The sequence below is a fragment of the Lepidochelys kempii genome, chromosome 10 (assembly GCF_965140285.1).
Source record: "Lepidochelys kempii isolate rLepKem1 chromosome 10, rLepKem1.hap1, whole genome shotgun sequence".
NCBI classification, from domain to species: Eukaryota; Metazoa; Chordata; order Testudines; family Cheloniidae; genus Lepidochelys; species Lepidochelys kempii.
In genome coordinates, this window is record NC_136389.1 from 46,057,606 (window position 1) to 46,084,463 (window position 26,858).

A 26,858-nucleotide genomic window follows, 5' to 3' on the forward strand; every position below is an offset into this window, starting at 1 on the left:
CCAGCCATGCTGGTGTGTGGAAATGCATTCGATCCCATGATGTTTTTTCATAGTACCAAGACTAGGGTGCCATAATGCATTTATCCTTTTGCAAGGTCTATGACTGCCCATTTGCACAGCATACACATTCTATTGTTTATTACACCACGATAAAGGGAGTTTACTGCCTAGAATGTCTTGTTTATTACATGTCACACAGGAGCAGAGTGACAGAAAGGCTTGTTAGTCTAGTGTAAGCATTTCCTCAAATTAGTCCTAAAATGACACTGCTCATAACCCATTTCTAACACACCAGAGCTACTTCAGGGCCGATCACTAATATTTTCCTTGGGCATTTTGACTAAAGTGATAGAAATTCCCACAGCAAGAGAATTTTCTCGACCGTTATCACCGTAGGTGGCTACGTTTTCCCCCAACTCTGGCCTCCCAGAAAGTTGCGAGTGACTTGATTTGCCAATCAATTGGATCGTTTTGGGTCAATCTACAGAAATTGATGGGCTTTCTTTTGAAAGAACAAATATTTTGCTCAACGACCCCGAATGCTGACTTTGCCGAGTTGCACCAACAGCCCCGATGCTCCTTTTCGGTGCTGTTTTGTACATGGGGTAAGGTACTGCGGACTGTCTGTCTTCACAGATTTTTTTTTTAACAACAACAAAAAATGTGATTCCCCAGCCTTTCTTCACTGGGCTGTAATGCAGACAGTACCCCATGCTGCATGCCGCCCATCCAGCGGAGCCCTGTTACAGGCTGGGAGCTCTCTGCTCGGAGGTGAGTAGGGAATTTTAGGTTCCTGTGATTTCCTATGAGATGGTGTGATACTGGGAGAACATGGGGAGAGCTCGTCAGTGTCCCTAAGAGGGCTGGGATGAACCCCTTAAACTGAAGTTAGCAGATATGTCCTCCAGGAATCCAGGGCCTAAAACTAGTGAAAGAGCAATTCAGTTTGCAGTTCACAAACAAAGCAGTGCTGTTTAAGTTAGGGTGACCAGACAGCAAATATGAAAAATTGGGACAGGGGAGGGGGAGGTAATAGGAGCCTATATAAGAAAAAGACCCAAAAATTGAGACTGTCCCTATAAAATCGGGACATCTGGTCACCCTAGCTTAAGTGCCAGCAAGAATGAAAAGGCCTTTAAGTGGCGGCATGCTCTCTGCATACTGCACTGAGGGGAGACTTCTGAGCAAGTGCAATTGGATATTAATTAATGAGGAAAGCCTGACAGAGGGTCAGGGCACCTGGCCTATCTGAAGCTTCACACAGAAAGAGCCAAGGGGTATAAATAAAACAGATGCTGCAAGAGAGACTCATCTCTCTTCTTCCTGGCCCAGGTCCATATGCACTGAGTGCTGGAGATACAGGGGTTCAGCTAAGAGCTCAAAGGGCCAGAGAACAAGCTAGATGATGAAAGGAAGGATGGTCCCCTCCAGTGGCTAGGAAGCTAGGAGATCTGAGCTCTCTTCTAGGGGTACTGTGACCTAGGGGAGTTTGCCTCCTGTCTGTAAAATGTCAATTCCCCACCTTGCAGGTGGGGCTTGTGAGGCCTGGCTCACTAACGCTTGTAAAGGGCGCAGCGTTCTTATCAGAACCTGCTTATCTTGGTCACTACATTTTCAGTAACGCATTTTCTGTCTAGTCCATGTCATTGCAATGTTTCCTCTCTTGCATCCTGGACTGGTGACCAGTGGGAACTGTGTTGTTCTCAGGTCACTGCGGGCATTAATGTCTTTAATAAATGGGGAGAGTGACTGGCGTGTGAGAGGACGGTGCTGCTGCTCTCTGCTCTCTTGTCCTCTTAATTTCATAAGGCACCTTTATGTCACTGTGCCAGAGACCTGTTGACACATGCGCTGCCTCACCCCAGCCAGTTACAAAATACTCCTGTAAACAACAAATGGAAGAAATAAATACAACCCAAAAAGAAACAAAAAAGGAAATGCTGCCCCTTCACCTGTTCTCGGGGGTTGTTGGGGCTCTGCCCCGTTTCCACAGCCCACTTGCTGCGCTGGAAGGGTAGGACCACGTTTCCAGCATTGTTAGGGTCAAACACGGGGTCTCCCATGGGGATGCGGATGTTTATGAATTGAGCAGGGCAGCCGGGATTCTCCACCGCCAGGATCTCCGAGAGCACATGGAAACCTACGAGAGACCCAAGCAGAGACAGTGACTGGGACAGCTGGGTGGGAGCAGGTTGTCAATTGCACTCCAAGAATAACAGCATTCAACCAGATTCAGGCAAATTCTCCATGGCCCTGCGTAACGACTGCTCTTCCAGCTCAGTCAGAGCAGGTCAGGTGATATGCGGATGTGGGGGGTGGGCTGCACACGGATGGCCATGTTGGACAATGACCCACAGTCTCTCTCTGACTTTGCCACTGGCTTGCTGGCTGACCTTGGGGAAGTCACTTGATGTCTCTGTTCCTCCGTTCCCCAGCTGCAAACAGGAGTGATGATACTTGCCTCTCTCTACAGTGCTTTGAGATCCCTGGGTGGGATGGGCTATTGGGCAGAGTACTGTGAGGAGTGCTGGGCTTTACCCATCTGTGAGGCTGGGCAGACGAACACATGGCTAGCACAGAGTCCCATAGTCAGCAGGGATTAAATCGGATTAAGCCAGTGGCTGTTCAGAGATCCCAATAGGTTCTGCCTTTCATCAGCCTGATGAAACCTGGTGCCTCACATGACCTTGTTCCTGGCCTGGCCACCCCTTCTCCTCTGAGCCACTCGCTGAGGCCTGTCTGAGCCTTGAGGGATTGTGGGGAGCTGTTCTCCAAGCCTGGCGACTGCCTGACATAAGCCAAGTGACGCACAGCAAGCAAGGACAGAAGAGGCATCTGTCCTACAGGCAGGCCCTGAACCGGAGGTTCACACCCTTCTTTGTTGGGAGCCTTTGAGCTGTCTGGTGCTGGTTGAGGCTCGAGGCAGAGGTGCCACAACCCTGTGAAACAGGCCACTTGTGGGCTAGTCCAGTCTGCATGGCAGCAGGCAGGGCTGGAAATCTCACAGGCTGTTTTAATGCTGGCAGACTGTGCAATGCTCGGGAGGGGAATTTCTGACGCGCTGTGGAAGCACTGACCATCACTATCTCTAGCCAAAAGCAGAGCAAAGGGCCCGGGGAAAGCGGGGGAATTTTGAGGATGTATTCAACCCAGTCCCCTAAACCTTCCAGGGTTCTCCCACTCCTGGGTACTGCAGAGCTGCCCTCAGCCTGGGGATTGCGTCTCGCCTGGGGATTGCATCTCACCAGGATAACAACTTGCCTGCCCACTTCAGAGAGCCTCTAGCTCAGCTGGAGAGATGGGCTGGATGCAGGACTCTCTGGCTGGGTTCTCTGGCCTGTGATCAGAGGAGAGAGTCATGGTCCCCTCTACCATTGAAATCTCTGAGATAAAATTGAACAGAATCCTGGCCAAAGTCTCTGCTAGCAGCCAGCACTGAGCACTGCTGGGACAGGCTCTTGCTGGGATCCACTGCCCAGACAATCGAACAAACACTCAGCGAAATGATTAATGAATGGGTGAAGTTCTGCGTATGACAGGAATGAGTATTTATTCATGCCTCTTGCAGACAGCAGGGACACTGCTGACTGCCCCAGGCTAGAGGGACTGCCCCAGGCTAGAAGGACTACCCCAGGTGAGCTTGTGTTTGCTTTGCCTTTTGGATCAGTGAGACTAAAGGAAATAATAACTGAACCCCATTTCCTCTTGCTCTTTCTCCTCTGCTGTGCTGGCCCTTTGGCTTCTGGGAAACCTGCTGCCTGTTTGCTCAGCCTGCATGAACATACATAGGGGATTACACTCTCCAAACATGACTCAGACAAATGGAGGAAGCCACCAGTGTGCAGAGCAGGGCCACAGGCCCTGGTGCGAGAGGAGCCCGGATCACACCCTCACCGAGAGGAACGTACTCTGAGAAGCATGAGGGACATGCCCCTCCAGAAAGGGCTGTGGGAACATATCCCAGCCTCGGAGGACAGAGCTGGCCTGGCAAATCCTGGTGCCCAGGGCTGCAGAACTCCAAATGAGTGGCAGGGGCAGCTGTGTAGCTAAATCACCTGCGCTCCGGTGAAATTCTTACCAGGCAGAGTGTGGAGGGGCAAGAGGAGCCCCAGCTCTGAGTCTCAGAGGCACCCGAACCCTCGCTGAGTTTATAAGCTACACAAGAGTCTGCATCCGATGAAGTGAGCTGTAGCTCACGATAGCTCATGCTCAAATAAATTGGTTTGTCTCTAAGGTGCCACTAGTGCTCCTTTACTTTTTGCGAATACAGACTAACACGGCTGCTGCTCTGAAACAAGAGTCTGCCGTGGAGTAGGAGCTCCACCTACACCAAGTGTTCATGCATCATTGGTATAAAACTCTGTCTAAAACAACAAGGAAGTTTCCAAACAAAAACCTCATTAAGACAGAGTGACGGGCCACCACCACTCCTCGACGCCTCCCATTCAAATCCTTGTTCCTAACCCCCAGGGCTCAGCCAGGTCTGACGTCTTGGTTCAGAAGTTATAGATTTGAATCTGTCTAACCAAGGGCTTTGTAGGGGAAAGAGCGAGAGGGGTCACAACGATGGGAGTAAAGAAATAGCCCAAGGGCTGTTCCCAGTGCCCTGCCAGCCACCTCTTACCAAAGAAGACACCCAGCACCGTTCTGTTCCTGCTGGAGGCCAGCCTGGAGCTCCCCCGCGCGGCCACGTTGCTGAGGCTCCGAGCGTTGGGCACGTTTGGCTCCTGCACTGGCTGGTACACGCCATCAGCATAGTTAGCTGGCAGGAGACGCAGCAGCTTGGAACCTGGTGGTACAACATCAGTATGTCACTGTGTCCAGTATCCCGAGGACAGATGGGATCCCATGGTTGTGGGCAGCATACAGGGGAAAGGGGGCCCTTGGGGCTGCCCAGAGGGCTAGGGAAATCTGGGCTGGGGGGAGAGTACAAGGTAACTGGAGCGTTTAGGAACCTGCCTTCCAGAAAACCTAGTGTCTTTGTAAAGGACCGTCAGGGCTGCACTGCTAAACGTTACTGCGGTGTGCTAAACATCCAAATAGACACATTCTTTCTCCTCCACACAATCAGATCCACACAGCATCTCCCCATTCATCGGGGCACAAGGGATGTTTACAAGGGTCAACTACCAGCACAGACCATCCAACCCTGCACCCCCAATAACAGACCATGCCAGATGTGTCAGAGGAGAACAAACATTTAGACCCAGCAGAGCCATGTCAGCCAGGAGCATGAAAACCCCCCATAACTGACAAAAGACAAAGCCCACCTGCAGATGCAGCTAGCCTGCATAAAAGCCCTTTTTCTGGGAGAGGCTATTCCATTTGGGGAAATGGTAGAAACTATCCTGGGAAAAGCACTCGTTTGCTAGTGCTGGTCTCCTGAGCAACGCTAGCAGCAAGCCCTTGCCAGTGGAAACGAGGCCAAAGTAAACAACGTTCTGCAAGCTCCATCAGCTTGAGTTTCTGGAGGGATTGCAGGTGGGATTTTGAAAAGCACCTAAGGGAGTTTGGTGCCAGCACCCTTTGAAAGTCAAAAGAAGACACATGCATAAGGGAGTTTGGTGCCAACACCTATTGAAAGTCAGTGGAAGCCGGGTACCCAAGGGAGTTTGGCACCTATCACCTACTGAAAGTCAATGGAAGCTGGGTACCTAAGGGAGTTTGGGGCCAGCACCTATTGAAAGTCCATGGAAGCTGGATACCTAAAGGAGTTTGGTGCCAGCACATATTAAAATTCAGTGGAAGCCGGGTGCCTAACTCCCTTAGATGCTTTTGAAAATCCTCCCTGAAGGCGCAACCCCGTTGAGGACCTGATCAAAGCCCACTGCAATCAATGGAAAGACTCAGGGGGCTTTGGCCCTGGCCAGCGGAGTGGGGGCTGCCTGCCCTGGAGGTGACCAAGGTACAGATGACAGTAGCAAGGCCTGCATCTGAATGTGAAGGTTGCAACCTCTCAGCCAAGCGCAGGTGGCAGAAGCCATACGCTGCTGTATTACAATCACCTCAAAGGACCTGGGGATCCAACAAGAGTCCCGAGCGATACCCAGGAGCAACCAATGGTAGGCAAACCCCCTCTGCCACCTCCTCTGGATGCCCCAAGCCACCATCTTCAGCTCAGGCAGGTCTGGACTGAGCTTTAGCCTCCTGGTCCCCGTCAGGCCCCAGTTTTAAATCAACAGTTCTGCCCAGAGGCAGGACAAGCCAGGTCATCTACTCTGACCGAAGGCGTCAAAGCTGCTGGCCTGGCCTTGCTGCCAGCACTGGCCTCCCATGCTCCCGCACTCACCTGCAGAGCCGCGGCTGTGGTACAGGAGGTTGTTGTACCAACCGTCATAGCGCTGGACTTCCCAGTGAATGTTCTCTTGAGCACCTGTGAAGACACCAGACCCCAGGGCCATATTCAGCTGGGATGGCATGTAGCGTGAGTGGCAGCTGTTATAGGGGAGAGGGGGACTGAACCCAGGGAACAGGATGCAGGTTTGGTTTGTACAGCCACAGTTGGAGAAAACTGACAGCAATGTCTCCTGAGATTTTAAACAAAACATTGAGAGGGGCCCTGGATCAGTGTGCTGGTAGCCCAGCCTGCCAAAGGGTCGCTAAGGCAACACCGCACTGCCAGCAAGGAGAACATGCTTCCCAGCGGGGCAAGATAACTCCCTCTGCTACACAAGGAACACTGGATTTCTGTGTCATGGGACTTTTACCTCTCTCAGAGTGAGGGGCCGGACTGCCTCCCAGCCAATCAGACCCCAGGGCTGCGAGTGAACTGAACAGCAAAATGATATTACTGACCAATCAAAGCCAAGGGGCCATACCAACATGTCCCACTCCCTGCATAGGGAACACCAGTGTGCATGGCTTGCCCACAGAGTAGTAGTCACAGCAAACAACAGAGCCAGGGCATCCACCCCACAATCACATGCCAGGACACACCCTTATCTCAGCACCTCTCCTCCTCCCCCAAGAGACGTGGCCTTGGGCGGTAGATTCTTTGTAATCAAAGAAGCCCAAACAGAAGTGAGAAAACATGGGGCATTCCAATATGTCAGTAACCACAGATGGGGGGTGATGGAAGCAAGGTAATGGTACTTACCCACTGCGCCCCACGTCCCAGAAAGGAGCCACCCAACCAAGGCCAGGATCCAAGTCTTAGTCCTGGCCATGACGGTCGTACTTTTCCTGGGAGACCCTCCCACTGATGCCTCTGAAAACAGAGAGGAAAGCAGGTGAATTGGAGCCCCACAAAGAATTTCTAAACCTCTGAAGGCCTTGGTGTCTCGCAGAGTGCAGGGGGCCAGAGAATGATGCTGTAGCTTGCTGGTTAGAGTATGCACACAGGATGTGGGAGACCCAGGATTCAATCCCCTGGCTCCAATAAAGTTTTAATTATTTATCCACAGAGGAACAGGAGAGACTGAGGCAGCCCCATGTCAGAATATCCCATCACCTAGTGGTTAGGGCACTCAGCTGGGAGATGCCTGTTCAAATCCCTTCTCCCCATCAGGCAGAGGGGGGACATGAACTGGGGGGGTCTCCCACATCCCAGGTGGGTGACCAACCCACTAGGCTTAAAAGTTATGAGAGAGATGCACCTCCTCACATAACATGCCTTAGGTGCTTAACTCCAAAGGGCTTCCCAACCGTGGATCTCTAGGAGGGATGGACGCCTCCCTGCAGCCTAGACTTAGATACCCATCTCTGAGACAGGACAGGACTTAGTATGCACTCCTCTCGCTGCCAGCTTCCATTGGCTGACTTAGCTTATTCCCCTAACATGCTAGATTGGAGTCAGTACTTGAAATCATCCAACCAGTTTAACACTTGTTCTGCTTCTGAGGCAGAAATCTTAAGGGTGGAGACCAGCAGTCTGCAAAGGCATCTTGCCTATGTATTTCTATAGTGTTCCTGTCCATAAGGCACAGTTCTGAATAGCAGGTCTGCACATCAGGGGAAAGCGGTTGCAGAGTTCACATGTTTGCTGTGCACGTCCAGCAAATAGTAGCATGGTGGGTCTGCTTCCAAAGTTATTTTCACCTGCTCTGTGGAAGGACCCCCTCAATGCACTGCCTCGGCAAGAAGTCACATTGTTTGGATAAACCGTTTTCTGGACATAGTTTCTGACAAAGATTACACAATCATCTTTTCCCACATTCCAGGCCTAAGTGACACTCCAGGTGTATCACGGTTTTTACATAGAGGCTAATGGAACGCATGTATTGTACCTGAGTTTTAGAAACCCCTCAACCTGGACCATAATCTTTATCAGTTCAGTTTTGCATCTGCAGTTAATGATACCGGAAACTTTTCTCCTATTATTAGCAGCAAATACAAATTATAGCATGTGCACCTCTAACTCCAATGTAGTAGTTTAAGATCTAAATGCTAGCATCTACGCCCACAAAACCAGATACCATCTCCAGGCCCTCAGTTTGCCTGGAAGAGGAGATACACACTCTAAACCCCATTATTTTTGTTGCCCTTTGAATACATGATGCCATTACAGGTGGTTTGAGACACTGTAAACAAATGTTCCTTTGCTGATGAGAAATAATACTGTATAAATCTCCTCTCAGCTGATCTCAGAGCCATACGTTAGCAAGTATTATTACAAGCAAACCACTTCATTGGCTTTTGAAAGAAAGTTACTTCTTCATGACATATAGATTTAAGATTGAACTACGACTGAAAGATTCCTCTACCTTGAAAAGCACAGTACAGCGAAAACAGAATGGCGACATCGCCTTTCGGTTGCAAGCAGTATGGCTATGTATGCATATGAGTACGTGTTTATCAGCTGACAGAATAGTTGCTAGAGGAAAGAGTTACAACCAAATTTTCAAAAATTGCCAGCTGGGTGTAACATTAACTCAGACAGCTCCAGTACAACTAGTGCTGTGAATCCCTACTACAGCATTATCCGTAGCACCAGTAGAAAGAGACACTCACAAATGGCTACTTCTCACAAGCAGAAAACCGTAGATTCAGACTGTAACAGGATCTGGGCTGGTATGAAATGAACAGGAAATTTCCACTCCTGGTCCAGTTTAAAGAAATATAAGATAAACAGCAGAGAAAGATGGAATGTTACGCAAGGAAAATTATTAGAAGCTAGCCAACAGCGGGAGTGTCCAGTCATATATTTCTGCAAAGAGAGAGAGAGACTCTAGTCTCTACCAGCAAGGCATTTATACTGTGCTCTTCCTGCCATGGCATTAGCCAATGCACTCTCCATTCAGGTCACTTACTTCACATACTTCTCCTCTGTACGTAAATGTGATGAGCTGGGCACATGCCTCAGGGATGGGTTAGGGTTAGGGTTAGGGTTGTTAAGTTTTTCATTCTCTCAGGGGTAATACTTAGCTCTTATACAGCACTTTTCATCAGTAGCTCTCAAAGCACTTTATAAAAGAGAAGGAGTATTTGTGGCAGACTAACCTGGCTGCCACTCTGAAACCTTTATAAAAGAGGTTGCTATTGTTAGCCACATTTTACAGATGTGGAAACTGAGGCACAGAGAGTAGAAGTGACTTGCTCGTGGGCACCCAGCAAGTCAGCGGCAAAGTCAGGAATAGAGTCCAGATCTCCTGCACCCAAGTTCAATGCTCCATCCTCTATAGCACATGAGTAACTAATGGATTTATCTTAACATTCCCTCCATGAAATAGGGAAGTGCTATCCCCAGTTTATAGCTGGGGACCAGAGACACATGGTAAATTATGTGATTGACCCATGGTCCCACAGGAATCAAACCAAATGCACTGTCCAATAGCCCATCCTTCCTCCCTTTCCCCGTCCCTTCACTGTCTCAGAAAGGTTCTGCTCTCATGCAGAGTTCCAGCCGACATGAGTTTTGAAAGTTCTTTTGTTCTTGTCTTCTGGTGCAGCCTGGGGGATTTGTACTAGGCCTGTGAAGCAGGGAGGCTGACCCTATACATCTGGGATTCTCATCTCTCCATGGCCTGGCCCGGAAGATCCACCCAGCCTCTATCAACTGACCAAGACTGTGGGGAGTATTCAACAGGGACCAAGATCCCAAAATCCTCATGGGGAGCAATTAACCAAAATTATTTTGGTGGCTCCCGTGTTCCACTTCCTTGCCTGTCCTTTTGGGAACTCTTCATACTATCCATTCACAGGGCTGGTGCAACCACTAGGTGGACTAGGCGGTCACCTAGGGCGCCAAGTGGTTTGGGGCTGCCAAAAGCGCACTCTGGGGAGGCGGTGGAGCAGAGGTGAGCTGGGACAGAGAGGTGCGGGGAGGGCCACCTGCAGCAAGTAACGGCTTGGGGGTGGCGCACAGGGGAACCGCTCCCCACCCCAGCTCACCTCTGCTCCGCCTCCTCATCTTAGCACGCCACCCCGCTCTGCTTCTCTCCCTCCCAGGCTTGCATGCCAAAGAGCGGATTGGCGCCACAAGCCTGGGAGGCGGGACAAGCGGTGTCGGCGTGCTCGGGGAGGAGGCGGAGCAGAGGTGAGCTGGGGCGAGGAGTTGCCGCATGGCTCCCCGGGCCGATGGGAGTTGCTGCACGGCTCCCCGAGGGGAGAGGGGGCGGTGGGGAGCTGCTGCAGGGAGGCCGCCTCAGGGCGGGGGGGGGTGCAAGGTGGAAGTTTCACCTAGGGTGCAAAACATCCTTGCACCGGCCCTGTCCATTCAGCATGTCTATCCCACCAAGTTCTAGCTAGGACTCTGGGACTCAGGCCTGCCAAGAGGACCTTTTGCACCTGAATCATGTGGTCTCCTGGGGGTGGTGTTCCTTGAGCCTGGGAGTCTATTTCCCGTGCGTGGCCACCTAGCGCTCCAACCAACCTGTGCGGCAGTTTGTTGCTTTGATGTCTACTCATCTGAGGGCTGATTTGCCCGATTTCCTGGATGTATTCGTTCTGAACCAGGCCAGTGTTCTCTCCCAGCACCATGGAGAAAGAGCAAGCACGTTGGTGCTGGTGAGCTCAAGCGTAGCTCGCGAAATGCAGGCCAGCCCCTGGCGTGCCAAACAAATGCCTTGCATTATGGCATCTAGCAGCTCTCTGGCCTGTTTATTGAACCACTCCTGAAAACACTGGGCTTTGACTGGGGAACCAGTTTGCAGACTTAGGCAGGCTCCACAAGCCCTGGAAGCCCCACAGGGAGTTTGCAAGGTTTGAAACCCCTCCTCTACTGTGGTGAGAGGGAGGATGTGCTGGGAGGTAAACAATAGACAGGGGATCTAGTCTCAGTTCTGCCCCAGGGAAGGTCACTCACTCTCTGTGTCTCAGATCCCTGCTGGCACATTCAAAAAGCCAGCTCTGCCCTGTCCAGCAATGGGGTTTGATCCTGCTCCTCTGCCCACACCCCACTATAGCTCTGAGCTTCCCCACCCGATGAAAACACGGAACCCTGGTTCTGCCAGAGCCAAGCCCTGGTCCTTGCCTCCTGCTAGGAGCCTGGGTGTGGGACTCCTTGGTTCCCTTGATGTCTCCAAAGGCTCCAGGCCCTTCATCAAATCGTCCAGTGAATCCTATCCAAAACCGCAGGACCCTAGCAAACACTTCAGCAACTGCACTCCAGATAAGAGTGATGCAAACAAACCCTCAACGCCAAAGAAGGGCTTCCAGGAGGAATTGGCAAGGAGTCAAGGACAAGCGCCCTCCACGGCTGAGCTGCTGTGTATTGAAAAGGGAGGGGAGGGACTAGCTTCCCCAAACACTCACCCCCCTGTGTAGGAACCCTGGAGGCTGACGGGGGCTGCTCCCAAGTACCCCAGAAAGTCTCTCTGCTCAGTTAATCAGAGCTGCGCAGCACAGGGTACTGGACAGCTCCGGGAAGCTGGTCTCAGCCCCGGCTCTGATGTAAAGTGCCCTGTTTTTTTTCAAAAGATTAAACGCTGCAGAATGCCGGCTGGCGGCTGCTTTAGGGATTCTGAACCTTGCAGCACATTCAGTCCCCCCCGGCCCCCGATTACATTTCCAAGACCCAGCTTCTCAATGGGCCCCTTGCCTTTAGCAGCGCCCAGTCAATCCGGCTGGGTGAGAAACCGTCTGGGGCCAGACGGTGCTCAGGGCTGGCTGGCAGGGGATGGGGTGGATGGGATTTAGCCCCGTCTCCGGGCAGGCCAGGGCTTGCTGTCCCTGTGGCCGGAGGGGGTCTGGGACCCCGGGAGTATGAAGAGAACTAAACCCACGGGGGCTCGGTAGCCCCACAGGGCGGTTGTACGTGCCGAGGAGGCAGATTCCCATCGCCTGGGTCCGGACCGCCTCGCTGCGCTGAATGGCTGGGGGCGGCGGGGGGGGGGGTATCCGGGAAACAGCCTGCGGACGGGGAGCAGGCTCCTGGCGAGCCCCGGGGAACAGGCGCTGGGGCCCTGATCTGACTCCCCGCCTCCCTCTGGCCAGGGCACAGCCAGCAGCTGGGATGCCCAGCACAGCCCTGCCCGGGGGCAGCTGGCGGAAGCAAAGGGGACAGAATGTGCAGGGGAGCCCAGGTGCCCAGCCAAGGGCCAGGGAAAGGAGGCTCCTCTCCCGAGGGGCCTCGGTCCTGTGTCCCGGCCTCGGCGAGGGAAATACAGAGCCAGCCAGCCCCGCGCGCGGCTCCCCGCGGAGGCCAGAGCCGGGGATTCGGCCCCTCCCCAGAGCAGAGACCCTCCCGCCCAGCTCCTCCACCAGCGCCCTGAGCCCTGCGCAAGGGGCCTTGGCCGGGAGAGCGAAGAGTCCCCGTGGCCAAGATTTCACTGGCGGGGAGGGGGCAGAGCTCCCGGTGGGGGGGCTGCGCCTGGCGCTCCGCCTTGGGTCTGGGCACTTCCAAAGCGCGGAGCGACCCGCGTTGGGGAGGCGGGCTGCGCAACGGCTGTGCCGGACTCCATCTGCCCTGGCCAGGCGGCTCCAGGACTGCGGGCGGCGGGCGCAGGCCGGCTTTCCCCAGGGACGCCACCTGCCCGCGGCAGGGCCCTCTCCCCCGCACAGCTGGGCTCCCACAGCGCACCTCAATAATCAAATAAATCAATTGCAAATTAGCAAAGAGGAAGCAAATCCTGCCCCTTGTCAAGGCCACCCCCCCTCATCGCTCCGAATTCGCGCCCCTGGACCAGGTGGTAGCAAGTTCCGACGGGTAGCCCAAAAGGCCGCATTTGCGCGGCGGAAGCCGCTACTGGTAGCAAAATTGGAGGGATGCTGCTTCTGCCGCCACAGCTCCCACGTGTGAACCGATCGGGGGCGCGGCGCCCCCCAGCGGCGCCCTGCGAGCACCGCGCCGCTAGCGCCCGGTCCAACCCGCAGCAGGTGCATCCTGCGGCACCTCCCGACCCCAGGGCCCCGGCCCCAAGAGGGCGGCGCACTCACTTGGACCGCGGGTGCGCCTGGTGTGCGGTGCCGCGCAGCCCTCCGGCCCCGGTGCCTCCTGCCTGGCCGGCTCTGGGCAGAGTGGGACTGGGCGGCTCGCGCGCCAAGGAGGAAGAGCTGGGGGGCGGGGCCCAGCTGCCTTATTTGCATAGTCACCGGCCCCCGGAGTCGGGCGGGCACCCCGGGGTGAGTCGGGCGGGCACCCCAGGGTGGGGCGGGCGGGCACCCCAGGGTGGGGCGGGCGGGCTATAAGAGAGCAGCCCGCGGGCTACTGCTAGCACTGCTGGACCCTGAGCGCTGCCCTGCCGGACAGGTAAGCGAGGGGCAGGCGCCCACCCTGGGCTGGGGCTCCAGGCAGCAGGGAGATGCTCCCCCCTGCTAGCGCATTTCTGCCTGGAGCAGGCTGCAAGGGGGAAGCTAAACACTCCGGGCTTCTCGGGGCTACCGCAGTGCAGCCCATGGGGACTGGCTGTGTCCCCTCTTGAAGATCCCTGGGGACATGACCCACAGCCCCTTTACCTGACCCCGCTCCCAGGGGACGTGTGGGTGCAAGAGCCGTGAAGCCAAATCCGAGCTGACTCCCCCTCCTCCTCCAGACAGGGCATTGGCTATCCCCTGAGAAGCCCTTGGCGGCCGGGTGGGATCTCATCACTTGCCTTTCCCGTCTGGGGCACCCCAGAGCCAGCCGAAACACCCGCTTCTAGCCCCGAGAGAAATTGCCAAGGGAGAATTTTCGTGGGACACTTTTTGCAGGGGAGCTGGGAAACAAACCGGACTGTCCCGGTGGCGGGATTCGGAGCGAAATGTTGGTTCCGATTCAGTTTTCAACAGCCCCTCCCCTCAAAATACCAGGGTTTGATTTTCATTCCCCTTCCCGCTTGCTCCCCCTTGATTCCTTTTGCCGCTGAATGGCTTAGGATGACCCCGTGCCAGCCAACTTTGCTTTCTTTTCTTTTCTCACTCTAACTTTTCAAAGTCTCTTCACCTTTTGGATACTGTCGGAGCCGCAGAATTCACAAGTTTCGTTTTTTTACAGCTCTGCGATCTTTCCCCAGCCTTTTGAAAAGTTTCAGGGGAGAAAAAGAAAAAGAGGAAAAACGAACCCCCCCCCAGGTCTAGAAATCCTGGATCCAACCCCAGAGAGGGTGAAACCTCGCCCCTGCTAGAATTTTGAAAGCTCAAAGAATTTTCAGTTTTCAAAAAGTGAACTTTCCATCTGGAATGAAGCCAGCTGAAAATGGTTGTTTGGCTTTGAAATTTCTCATTGAGAAATAATATTTTTATATATAAACCCCCCTTTTTCATCAGGAGACATTTTCAGTCCAAATGCAGCGACTTGTAACGGCCGAATAGTTTCATCAGGGGAAATCTCGGCAACGAGGCAGGGGCTGCTGTTTTTTGAACTGAAAAAATTATCTCGCATGATGAGGCTGGGGCCGGTGCGTTGGGTCCAGCGCAGATCCCTACCCAGAGCGAGGCATTTCTGCGCAATCCAGAATGCCCGGCTGCCGCTCGACGATTAAAGTTGGACACCGTCTGATCAGCGTACCGGGCTTTTCTCAGCACCCCAGAGCTGCCTGAGCGGTTTAACCAGAACCTGATTCCCGAATTCACACTTACCCTGCGAGTTACCCCACTGGAGTCCTTGCTTGAGAAGGCGGGTGGGTTCTAACTCAGGGCTTGTCTACACGGGGGAATCGACCGGAAAAGCTCTCCTGGAATCATTGCTCCGGAATAAATGTGATTTTATTCCCGAATAATTACTCCGCTTTCGAAATGCGTTAATTATTCTGGAATAAAGTGACTTCTCCTCCGGAGAAGAGAGGTCCTACATGGGAGATATTGTGGAGTAGCTTATTCCACAGTAGCTATTGCGGTCAATTTCTCTGTGTAGACAAACCCAAACACACGGAGAGATTCCAATCTAGCGCACATTACTATTTAATTTATTTATTTATATTGTATTGTATATATATTTAGCATACGCTAAATTCCTTATTATAAAGCTCAGAGTTCTTGTCAGGTGTTTATTCGACTGAGTTTAGGTTCCCTTGCTCTGCCCCTTCTAACCGTCATCTATTTTCAGTGAGTTGTAATATTCCGAAACTTTCCTCTTTGGGGCTGAACTGTCCCGGAATCTTCCCGGAAGAATGCAACGATTTTTTTGCTGGAAAGTTTGAGCAAAATCAGTTTCGCTATTTGTGAGAAAGAGGAGAGTGAGAAACAGCCTGGACTATCCATGAGATAGAAATACCCTTTTAAAATCTGTATATTTTCTAAAGAAATCACATAACAATCTTAAGAAATAATCAAACTGGACAGAACAGCCCCGGCTGCCATGAATGCTGATGGCAGAAATGTATCTAAATCTCCTAGGCAGCTTTGGAAAATGCCAGCCAATACTCCTGTGCTCCAGCCAGTCGAGGGTGGGGGGGAGAGCTGGGAACTCCGAGCCAAATCCTGACTCTGCCCATTGCTCCCTCTTTGACCTTGGGCAACACCTCTCACCCTTTGGCGTGCATACAGGATTTCTGCTCTGCCAGGCTGGAACGCGGGGGGGGGGGGCGGTTACTTGCTGCTGGTAGCGATACCCACCAATGGTATCTGAGACCCAGGGCCAGCAAACGGGGCTAACACAAAGCCAGCTTTATAGGTGGAGAGATCCAATGCACAGCCCAGCCTGCGGCGGGTCAGGGCGCCCGCTAGCCCGGGAGATCGCTCCGACGGGTGCGGTTGCAAGGCGCACCGCAAAATACAAAGCCCCTGACTCCCGCGGCTGCAGCGCCAGGCAGGACCCAGCTCGCCCTTGCCGAGCGCGGAGCGGTGGCTGCCTTAGGGTCCGGGCTGTCCAGGGGAAGGGGGAGGCTGAGCAGCGGGGAGCAGAGCCGCGCTCGGTGGGGACGTGGCTCTGCTTTCCCCGCACCGTCCGCTTCCACAAACCCCGCCCGTGGCCGGGAACGGGGCCCAACCTCCGGGCCCGCAGAGCAGCCGAGCCCTGCTCCGAGCGCCGCCTCCCCCGCGCCTCTGGCCGGCGCCTTTCCTCTGGCCCCCGGCGCGACTCATGCCCTGGGGCACGTTCCCATCCCAGCCCCCTCCCCGCGGCCGGGAGCGCGTCCCAGGCGGTGCTCAGATACGCTGGCCCCGGGCACGCCTGAGTCTCTCTCGGTCTCTCTCTCAGGTTTCCTGCCCTCCGCCCAGCCCGCACCATGACTCTCTTCGACGGCGTCTACCCCTTCTACCCTCAGCCCAGGAAGGCCTTCGCCTTCGATGTCAGCTCCATCATCGTCATCGCCGTCTTCCTGTCGCTGGCGCTCAGCTTCCTGCTCATCCTGCCGGGGATCCGGGGCCGAGCGGTGAGTGCCCCGGCCCAGCCCCAGCCCCAGCCCCGGCCCCCGGCCCCGGCCCCGGCCCCAGCCGCTCCCGTGCAACGCATTCGGGAACAGAGAGACCGAGAGCTCTGACCTGCCAGACCTACTGCATGCGGGCACTGACACCCCCACCTCAGCCCTGCCCCACAGCCCCCTGCTAGGCCAGTACCCCAGCCCTGCCCCCCAGCTCTGCCAGGGTATCTCAGCCCTGCCCTACAGCCCCCTGCTAGGCCAGTACCCCAGCCCTGCCCCCCAGCTCTGCCAGGGTATCTCAGCCCTGCCCTACAGCCCCCTGCTAGGCCAGTACCATAGCCCTGCCCCCCAGCTCTGCCAGGGTATCTCAGCCCTGCCCTACAGCCCCCTGCTAGGCCAGTACCATAGCCCTGCCCCCCAGCTCTGCCAGGGTGTCTCAGCCCTGCCCTACAGCCCCCTGCTAGGCCAGTACCATAGCCCTGCCCCCCAGCTCTGCCAGGGTATCTCAGCCCTGCCCTACAGCCCCCTGCTAGGCCAGTACCGTAGCCCTGCCCCCCAGCTCTGCCAGGGTATCTCAGCCCTGCCCTACAGCCCCCTGCTAGGCCAGTACCGTAGCCCTGCCCCCCAGCTCTGCCAGGGTATCTCAGCCCTGCCCTACAGCCCCCTGCTAGGCCAGTACCGTAGCCCTGCCCCCCAGCTCTGCCAGGGTATCTCAGCCCTGCCCTACAGCCCCCTGCTAGGCCAGTACCGTAGCCCTGCCCCCCAGCTCTGCCAGGGTATCTCAGCCCTGCCCTACAGCCCCCTGCTAGGCCAGTACCGTAGCCCTGCCCCCCAGCTCTGCCAGGGTATCTCAGCCCTGCCCTACAGCCCCCTGCTAGGCCAGTACCGTAGCCCTGCCCCCCAGCTCTGCCAGGGTATCTCAGCCCTGCCCTACAGCCCCCTGCTAGGCCAGTACCGTAGCCCTGCCCCCCAGCTCTGCCAGGGCATCTCAGCCCTGCCCTACAGCCCCCTGCTAGGCCAGTACCATAGCCCTGCCCCCCAGCTCTGCCAGGGTATCTCAGCCCTGCCCTACAGCCCCCTGCTAGGCCAGTACCGTAGCCCTGCCCCCCAGCTCTGCCAGGGTATCTCAGCCCTGCCCTACAGCCCCCTGCTAGGCCAGTACCGTAGCCCTGCCCCCCAGCTCTGCCAGGGTATCTCAGCCCTGCCCTACAGCCCCCTGCTAGGCCAGTACCGTAGCCCTGCCCCCCAGCTCTGCCAGGGTATCTCAGCCCTGCCCTACAGCCCCCTGCTAGGCCAGTACCGTAGCCCTGCCCCCCAGCTCTGCCAGGGTATCTCAGCCCTGCCCTACAGCCCCCTGCTAGGCCAGTACCGTAGCCCTGCCCCCCAGCTCTGCCAGGGTATCTCAGCCCTGCCCTACAGCCCCCTGCTAGGCCAGTACCGTAGCCCTGCCCCCCAGCTCTGCCAGGGTATCTCAGCCCTGCCCTACAGCCCCCTGCTAGGCCAGTACCATAGCCCTGCCCCCCCAGCTCTGCTAGGGCACCATGGCCCTGCCCCACAACCCCATGCTAGTCGAATACTGGGCTTCCCACACCCCTGCATTTGCCCCTCCCCTCTGATAGGCTGCACTCCTGCTACTCAAGTCCTGGCCTCTCCCCCCTCACAGCAGTTTTGCTGTAAATCCAATGACATTATTGGTTATTTCTATTACAGTAGTGCCTAGAAGCCCTGATCAGGATTGGTGCGAGGTGCTGCACAAACAGGTGCAAGAGCCTCTGCCCCTGTCCCAGAGAACTTAGTCTCATAATGGCTTTGCTCCTTTTAAGTGATTTTGTTACATTCACTCACTCGCAAGAGAACTGAGGACCCCTTGGGCCACTCCTTACAGCTGACCCCCCTTCCATCTCTCTCCTCACAGAGGCTGTATTGGCTACTCCGGGTTATCCTGAGCCTTTTCATTGGGGCGGTGATTGTTGGTAAGTGCTCCCTCGAACTAGCCAGTGACCCACAGGGCTGTATTCCCAGAGCAGGGGCACTTCCTGGTAGGGAGGCTTTGGGTGTGTGCACAGGAAGCATGGGCTAGTGGTTCGAGCACAGGCGATTTGGGTTCTCTTCCCAGCTCTGACTAAATCTTCCTGTATGACCTGGACAAGTCACTTAACATGTCTGGGCCTCAGTTTCCCCATCTCTATAATGGGCTTGATAGTATTTTAATAAATGCATGGCCATCTAGGAATGCTGTGGCTGTCACTATTCGGCTCTCTGTGGCCACTCAGAGCTTCTCAGGGAATAGAAATCGAATCCCCCTGTGCCCAAACACTCAGCCCCTTATGTGATCTACAGGAGAATGGCTGTAAGCAGGAGGGAGGCCTATGACACACAGCTGAACAGTTCTGGTGCCAGCCAGTGGAGGGCAGTAGTCATGTACACATACATGCACACACTATCATATTTGCGCCTCTCACAGGGATGCTGAGAGTGGCTGAATTCCTGTTTGTAAAGCACACTGGGACCCTTAGAAGGCAGCTGCTGGAGAGATGCTGAGTGTTGTTATAACTGGCAGCACGCGATAGCCCTAGAGATGGGTCCCTGCCATTTTTACAGGCTGCTCCCTGAGTCCAAATGCCACGGGGGCACTCTGAGGAAATGCAGAAGACTGCCTGTCAAAGAAGGGGCGTGAAGCAGCGGGTACAGCCCCCACCCCCTTCTCTGGGAGTGAGTCCACCCTCCCTGAGGCACTTGAGAGCTGCCACATGCTGCTCTCAGCATAACGAGATGTCCAAGTGCTGCTTGGGCACACAAGAATAATTAATCGTTTTCAGAGCCGAAGCCAAGGATTTCTCTGTCTGGCACCACCCGGAAGCCCAGTTTGGAGTCCATAGATAGACACTCTGGCTCTGTGATCCCCAGCAAGTACTGGGGGGGCGGGTCCTGAGTACTTGGGGATCACACCATTTTGCAAGTCCTTCTGGACTGCAGTGTGTCTACAGCAAGATCTCAGAGTTTGCCCTTGGGGCATTTCCTCTGAATTCTCCCCTTGGGTGAAAGGAACAGGTCTGGGTTTGTGCCTCCACAGTAGAAGCACGAGGTTCAGCCCCTGAGCCTTGCATGGATCTCAGGCAGCTGCTGAAGGCCCCCACATTGCAGACCACCCCAGCTCCGGCTCCCCCATTCCCTGGCAGTGCAGTGTCATTGGAGCTGGGGTGCTGAGAACTCTAGGGTCTGTGCCTGCCACGCCACCCCCTTCGAGGCCTGTTCTACAGGGGTCTTAGGTTGCATGAACTAGATATGCCCCAGGGGCTGGAAGGGGGACAATTTGATGCATCCCCTCTGCTCCACTCCTTCACACATAGACTCTCAGACCCCCCGAGCGTCTCCCTGAACCTGCCTGAGACAGGGAGGTTGTACAGGCTTCATCTTTAGAGCTTGAAAATCTGAAAGGTTCAAGGATGAATAAATTATTTGGTTTTTTTTTAAAGTGGGCAGCTCCGCAAACAAGGGGGGCAGCACAGGGCAGCTGAGCACCCTGCTTGTGGCTCCTAGGTCTGTGCTCTTTCCACTAGGCCACACATCCACTGCTTTGCACCACTGCCAGTGAGTGGCTTCCCAGGTCCTGCTGGAACATGCCTTAGTCAAAGTGACCCTTTGGATCCAAGATGTGCAGGCTCCTCTCTGCTTCTGTTTGCCACAGGGCCAGGCAATTCTGCATGGAGGGATCCCAGACAGGGCTAGGTGTGAGCCTAAAGAGCTTATTTCAGTATGAGAAGCCAGTCAGGGCCTTTTGGAGCTTGGCCGGCTGATGACTGCGCAGAGTCCATGGCTTAGTTGTAATCCCTACAAACCCAGACTCTGCCCACAGCTGGTGATCATGAGGGCAGCAGCGCCTGGTGCTAGCCCCTGACTAACTCCACCCACGATTTCTCTCCCCTTCCAGCTGTGCAGTTCACCGGGGACTGGGAGACTGGCCAGGTGACAGCGAACACCTCCTACAAATCCTTCAGCCGCACCATGGTGAATGCAGACATTGGCCTGCACGTCGGCTTGGGGGGAGTCAACGTCACGCTAGTGGGTGAGTGCGACGCTGGGATGCATCAGCCAGTGAAACGCGGCCCATGTGCGCAGCCCGTGGGGATTTCTCTCCAACCCTGACTTTGGGCATCATAGCATGAGCCGTTGGCCCTCACTTTGTCGTAAGGCCACCGACTCCATTACCAGCTGCAGGGGCCCCCGTACATCTCCTCTGGCTCCCACTGCATGCTGGGTACCAGTCTGCTTGCTGGGCCGCCTAGGTCCTGTGTGGGGCGGGGGGAACTGCCTGTAACATGCAGTCCAATCTCTGGTTGCGGAAAGCACAGTTGCTTATCACCCGGTCAGTACTGTCTGACTTCTGCCTTCTGGGCGATCCATAACACACAACTCACCAGACCTGGTCAGCCTGGGAAGAGCTGGGAAGGGGAGACAATGGGGCTTCTCCTCTTTCTGGGGTGAACTACTCAAGGCAGGCTGGTGGTATGAAGGGGCAGTAAGCTCAGCAATAGCCCTGCCTTTAAGGTAACTAACTGGCCCCCCCATTACTGCTTGGCCCCCTGGAACCCCACACAGTGCGGAATCTCTGTTCTGCCCCAAGGCTAACGAGATGCTTCCCTTCCCTGCAGGGAAGCCAGTGAATCAGATCAATGAAACCATCAACTACAACGAGCACTTTGCCTGGCGCTTTGGAGAAAACTACGACGAAATCTATGAGGAGAGCCTGGTGAAGGGGCTGCCCAGCCCCATCCTGTACGTGGCAGAGAAGTTCAGCCGGCAGAGCCCCTGCGGCGTGTACATCCAGTACAGGATCTCCGGCCACTACACATCAGCAACTCTCTGGTGAGCCTCGTCCTTCTTCACAGGGAGCCGGACGGTCTCCCTTCCCGAGGGGAACAGACTGGGCATCCTTGGTTTGGCCCCGGGCCTGCTCCAAGTGAGATGGGTTTGCTAGCAAAGCCTGCTGTGCCTGGAGACTCCTCTGGAAAGCCAGCACTGGACTCCCATTCCCTAGGAGCAGACATGGCCTGCAGCAGTGCCTGCCTCCCCCCAGCTGCAATGGGGTCTACACCAGTCAGTCCATTCACACTAACCATACAGCACCCAAGTCAATCTGCAGCAGAAGCCAGGCCCTGGGGATCACAGGTGTAGGTCCAGTGGGGCTAGAGAGTGCTCATCACTGCTGAGGATCAGGCAGGTGCCTAAATATGGATGGAGGAGTCTGACTTTAGGCTCCTGTTTTTGAAAATCTTGGCCCCTGTTGCCTACGGCCAGGAAGCATGAGTGGGTGGACAGACTGCGGGTGAACTCCACGGGGGCTGGACAGACAGACAGGCGAGACTGGAAATATGGTCCTTCCGATCTGACTTGGAACCTTCTTTTGACTTGGAGTTGAGGGTTGGAGCCCACCCACTTTGAGCGCAGGGGGCGGAATTCACTGCAGTCTGTCTCTTCCCTTAGCCTGCCCCTGGCATGGCTTTCAGCACCTCCTGGCCCTTTGCAGAACTACAGAGAAAAGCTGCCCCACCCCCTACAAAGGAACAGCCATGTCCCACATTAGGAGCCATGCTCTGTCCATGGGTACCGCCCCTCTGTCTTGGCCCATGGAAGCTGGGAGGGGCATCCAGCACACTGTCCTGGCAGTGCCTGGGGGAAGCCCAGGAACAGCCTGGAGCTCCTAGACCAGCCTGGAGGTGAGCGTTCAGGGGGCGAGGGGTTTGCAAGGCTGGAGCTCGCCCAGCAGTCAGTTTGGTGCCAAGACAGTGGCCTGTTCCAGTGGCTGTGTGTGGGTCTCATCATTTTGTGGCTTTTCTGTTCCCACCAGGGTGGCATTTTGTGCTTGGCTCATTTCCAACATGCTGTTCTCCATGCCAGTCCTGGTCTACGGGGGCTACATGATCCTGGTCACTGGGGCCTTCATGATCTTCTCGCTGCTCTCCTTCTCCACGGTCAGGAACTCCCCCATGTGCGCCATCCAGTTCGGTCCAGCCTCCTTGCAGACTGTCTACGGGGCATCCTTCTGGCTCACGCTTGCAACAAGTAGGCATCACACTTGCTTTGTTTGTGATGTGGTTCTAGGAGAGACCAGGCAGCTGAGAAGGAGGCAGATTCCTTCTGTGCACCTGCTGCTTGTTGTCCAGTTCTAAGTCCCTCACAGCCAACCCGTGAGGGTCAGAGTCCTCAGCTATGAACCTGGCTGTGCTGCTCCGTGCTCTGCAGCTGCCCCTGGGGCTGATACAATGAGAGTGCGTGCTCCCACGGAGCCTGGGAGCTGGTATTTTTTCATTGGACATGTTTGATTGTGATTGACATTGCTGGTATTTTTTCCTGGAAACCCCAGAAACTGAAAATGTTTTGGTAGAAATTATTAGTTTTGGGTAAAAAGTTTTGGCATTTGGAAAAACATTGGTTTAGATTTTTAAAACCTCATTTTTTAACTGAAAACGGTTTTTTAAAAACCAACTTTTTATTTTGTTGTTGTTAAGTTTTAAAAAAAATCACAGGAAATTTAAAAATCAAAAGGAAAACAATTCTCCACAAAAAAACCCTGTCGTTCTCCAGCCAGCTCTCCCAAGCAGGCTGTATCCGCAGCTCTGCCAGCACCCGCTGGCGTAGGCAGCTCCGGATGGAACTCGGCTCTGAATCGCTCACACCCAGCCAGCCTGGTCTCCGGTGCTGTTTGGAGAAACAGGCCTCACGCTCAATGAAAGTACCAGTTCCTCTGCACAGTGAAAAGCATCGCTCCCAGTGGTGGGCGGAGTGGGCTGGCAGGCCACTGTGGGACTTTTTCAGTAGATTGTGGATTTTATATGCACTTAATGGGCCAAGTGGTAAGAATTCCCACAGTCTATGTATGTTCCCCAAAACGTCCAGCTGATGGTGCTGTAGGGTGTGGCATAGGATTTGAAAGGGGGGCAGAGCACAGCAGCCCATGGTGCCGTCACTGCAGTGAGAGGCGGAAGGGGGTGTGATAGTTCCCCATTTGGAGGCCGTTCCCTTTTGCCTGTCAGAATACATACAGGGGGCATCAACTGGGTGGAAGCTGGGATGTGTCCCGGGCTGGTAGCTGGGTGTGATCTGTCACCCTGCGTGAGGGACATGCTGCTCCCAAGGGGCCCTCCTTGTGGAGGGTGCACAGTAGAGGAGCTTGCTGAGTGTGTGTGCGTTGCTTGTGTCTTCCAGGCTTGCTGTGTTTCCTGATTGGGGTGATGGTGGTTGTGCTGCACTACTTCCGACCTAAGGCATTGAAAGCCTTCTTTGACCGGAGTGAGGACGAAGAGGAAGGGAATGTGATGCTGGGAGAAGCGTATGGCAACCCCCACTTCTGGGCAAGCAAAAAGAATCCTCATGACAACTTTGCACTGACCATCAAGGCGGTCTAGAGGAAGCTCCTCCGCCCTCCCTAGTTGGACCCTAAAGTCGAGGGAGCGGAGCATTATGGAGTCCAGATCCTTCTCCGGCTCTCCACCGAGATTGAACTTGCACATCCTGTTGGCACTTCAAAAATCAGCGAGCGCCTTGCCATGCTCTGCTAGGCTGAGAACCCTCCGAGTTCATCTTCTCTCCAGCGGCCTCCAGAGAAAGGGAAGGCGCTGCCTCGTAGCCAGCAGGGACTCAGCACACGTGTTGAGCTGCATAGTCGCTCTGCTCAAATGGGTTCACAGGAGCCATTTCTGCTTGCACTTCCGCACCCTTTCTGGCGTCAGGTCGAAACCCTCCCTTCTCCCACTGGACTCACACCTGGCTACAGATGTTGAACCCATGAGTCGGGGGACTGGAATCTCGCATGGAGAGGCTGTGACCCCCACATACAGTAAGTATGTGAGACACACTCGGATCCTGCAGGCGGGACTGAAATGCTACTGGCATCCAGTATTCTACGTAACAGACTGAAAAGGCCAAATCCAATATGAAGAATATTGAAGCTGTTTAGTATGTTCAATGAGCAGCCATGGACAGGGGATGGGGTGGGGCAGGGGCAGGGGGAAGGGCAGGGGCAGGGGGAGATTGCAAAGAACAATAATCAAGCCATGAAGTGACGGTTCCCTAATTAATGAGCTGCCTCCTGCTGCAGTCCTGCGGGTCAGCACTGCACCTCTCTCTCTGTTTGCGAGGGCAGCTGGAATATTGGCATGACAAGACAGCAGGGGAGCGTTGCACTAAAGCACTGCCAGGAACTGCAGGTATAGGTACAGCAAGGGGGTAGAAGTACCTTCCTGGGGAACAAACATTGCCGACTAAAGGGCTTTACTCTAGCAGCAAAAGGCAGCACGAGAACCAATGGCCGGAGGTTAAAGCCAGCCAAATTCAAAGTGGAGAGAAGGCCCCAGTTGATAACAGTAAGGGAGCGTAATGACTGGCACAAACTCCGAAGGCAGGGGTGGATTCTCCATCTCTGCAAGTTTTCAAATTCCAGCTGACATCTTTCTGGGCCTCAGCCTTTAAGGCCAGAAGGGACCATCCCAGCCTCCAGTGTGTTACAGGTCACAGAACCTCCCCCACCCACTCTTGCAAAAGGACTATAACACAAGTTATGGGGCTCAATACCGGGTCAACGGGGGTGAAGTTCTCTGGCCTGTGCCATATGGGAGGGTTACACTAGATGATCTGATGGTCCATTCTGGCCTTAAAACGGGTGTATCCCTGCCTGCTTCAGCAGCCACATGGGGCAGGCGCTGTATGCTGCCTGTAGCTAATATCACAGCCACGAGCCTAATCCACTTGCTGGAACAAGGGCTTAGGAAGGTTTCACTTTAAAAAGAGATGTATTGGGTGGGTACAAAGTTGAATGACTCCTAAAGCCATGGATTCAGTCCTATGTACCCCCAGATCCCAGTCACACCCCCAGGTCCCACGGCTTTGCTGGCACCTGAGCCAGCCAATCCTTTGTGTTAGGCCAGCCCACCCCCATGTTCCCCCTGTAGAGACCTAGGACACACCTGGGGCCCCACCCCTTGGAGATCTAGCTCCCTGTTCCCCTGGGGGAGGCAGCACTTGGGTTCACTATCACCTACGGCTTTCAGAGACCCTGCCGTCACCTCCCTGGTGCTGTGAGTCACCACCCCGGGGCCAGGTCTCTGAACCCTCTGTAAAACTCCCTGTGGTCATCCAAGCCGCTTGTGGGGGGTCCATGAATGTGCTGGGGCAAAGGATTTGTGGGGTAAGGGCCCAGGGGCAGGCGAGCTCCGTAAAGGAGATACTAAGGCTGAGCGTGGGGCCCACAGGCGGGTGGTCACATGACAGCACCTGACGGTCTGACAGTGGGCAGGCAGCGGGGGACCGTGCCCTCGCTCCGCACGTCCGGCGGGTGGGGGGGTGGTCCCTGTCGCGCTAGGAGCAGGAATGCAGGCATGGGGGATGGGACTGTGCACAGACTGCCACACCACTGTGGGGACTGGCTTCCTAAGAGAATCTTCTCACAGGGCCCGATCCTGTGAGGTGCTGAGTGGCTCTCCAGCTGGAGGAGCACGTGCCAGACCTAGGGCTGCACAAAAGGAAAGCAGTATGTTTGAAGCGGCCTGGCTCCTTTTGCCAAACCTGGGCCTGACCTCAAGCAAGCGATGACCTAGCGCGCAGTGAAGCCGACAGCACTGTGGCGTGCAGCCGCTCAGGGGTTGGGCGGCTCTCTGTACTGAGTTGGTCATGAGGGCAGGCGTCACATCACATGGAGACTCCATTGTCTCTTGGCTGGCTCCCCTCGGTTGGGCTGCCCTCTATTTATCCAACATTCCCTGCAGCATTTCAGCATCTGGGCACATGTAATTTGTGATGCATCCTGGTGAGTTTTGGAGTTTGTGTATGCTAAGAACACTGTAATAAAAACAATAGAAGTGTAGCAACGTGCAGGCTCCTGCCCTTTTTCTGACTGCCTGGGCCAGCTTGTAAGGGCAATTCATGTAGTGGGATCTGAGCCTCCAAGACCTCTAGCCAGGCCCCAGGGCTGATCACTCCTGCGAGGGGCTGCTCTCTCCTGTCTTTTCCACTCCCTCAATAGCACCTGAAATCAGCCTCCCTGCAAGTTTCAAATGACACATTTTGAAGCAGAGGTGAGATGGGATTTTCTAAAGCATTTAAGTGAGTTAGGAGCACAAGTCCCACTGGATGTCAACCCAGGGGCTGCTTTAATTGCACCAGGGTCTGAGAAGGCCTTCAGCAGACCCAGAATTCAGAGGCTGCAAG

At 54.9% G+C, this 26,858-nt stretch overlaps 2 protein-coding genes across 2 annotated transcripts in view; one reads left to right on the forward strand and one right to left on the reverse strand.

Moving 5' to 3' along the window:
• Window positions 1–7,166, reverse strand: part of DUOX2 (dual oxidase 2) — a 40,208-nt gene extending 33,042 nt beyond the window's left edge. Inside the window, exons 1-4 of the mRNA XM_073363242.2 lie at window positions 7,097–7,166; window positions 6,290–6,373; window positions 4,625–4,789; window positions 1,953–2,140 (exon numbers count right to left, since the gene is read on the reverse strand). Coding sequence (XP_073219343.2) covers window positions 1,953–2,140; window positions 4,625–4,789; window positions 6,290–6,373; window positions 7,097–7,166 — 507 coding nt within the window. The remainder of the gene's footprint in view (window positions 1–1,952; window positions 2,141–4,624; window positions 4,790–6,289; window positions 6,374–7,096) is intronic.
• Window positions 7,167–16,520: 9,354 nt separating this feature from the next.
• Window positions 16,521–24,061, forward strand: DUOXA2 (dual oxidase maturation factor 2). Its single transcript, XM_073361445.1, has 6 exons — window positions 16,521–16,667; window positions 18,571–18,628; window positions 20,587–20,721; window positions 21,308–21,521; window positions 22,504–22,718; window positions 23,862–24,061. The coding sequence occupies exons 1-6, from the start codon at window positions 16,521–16,523 to the stop codon at window positions 24,059–24,061; spliced, it is 969 nt and encodes a 322-aa protein (XP_073217546.1).
• The last annotated feature ends 2,797 nt before the right edge of the window (window positions 24,062–26,858 follow it).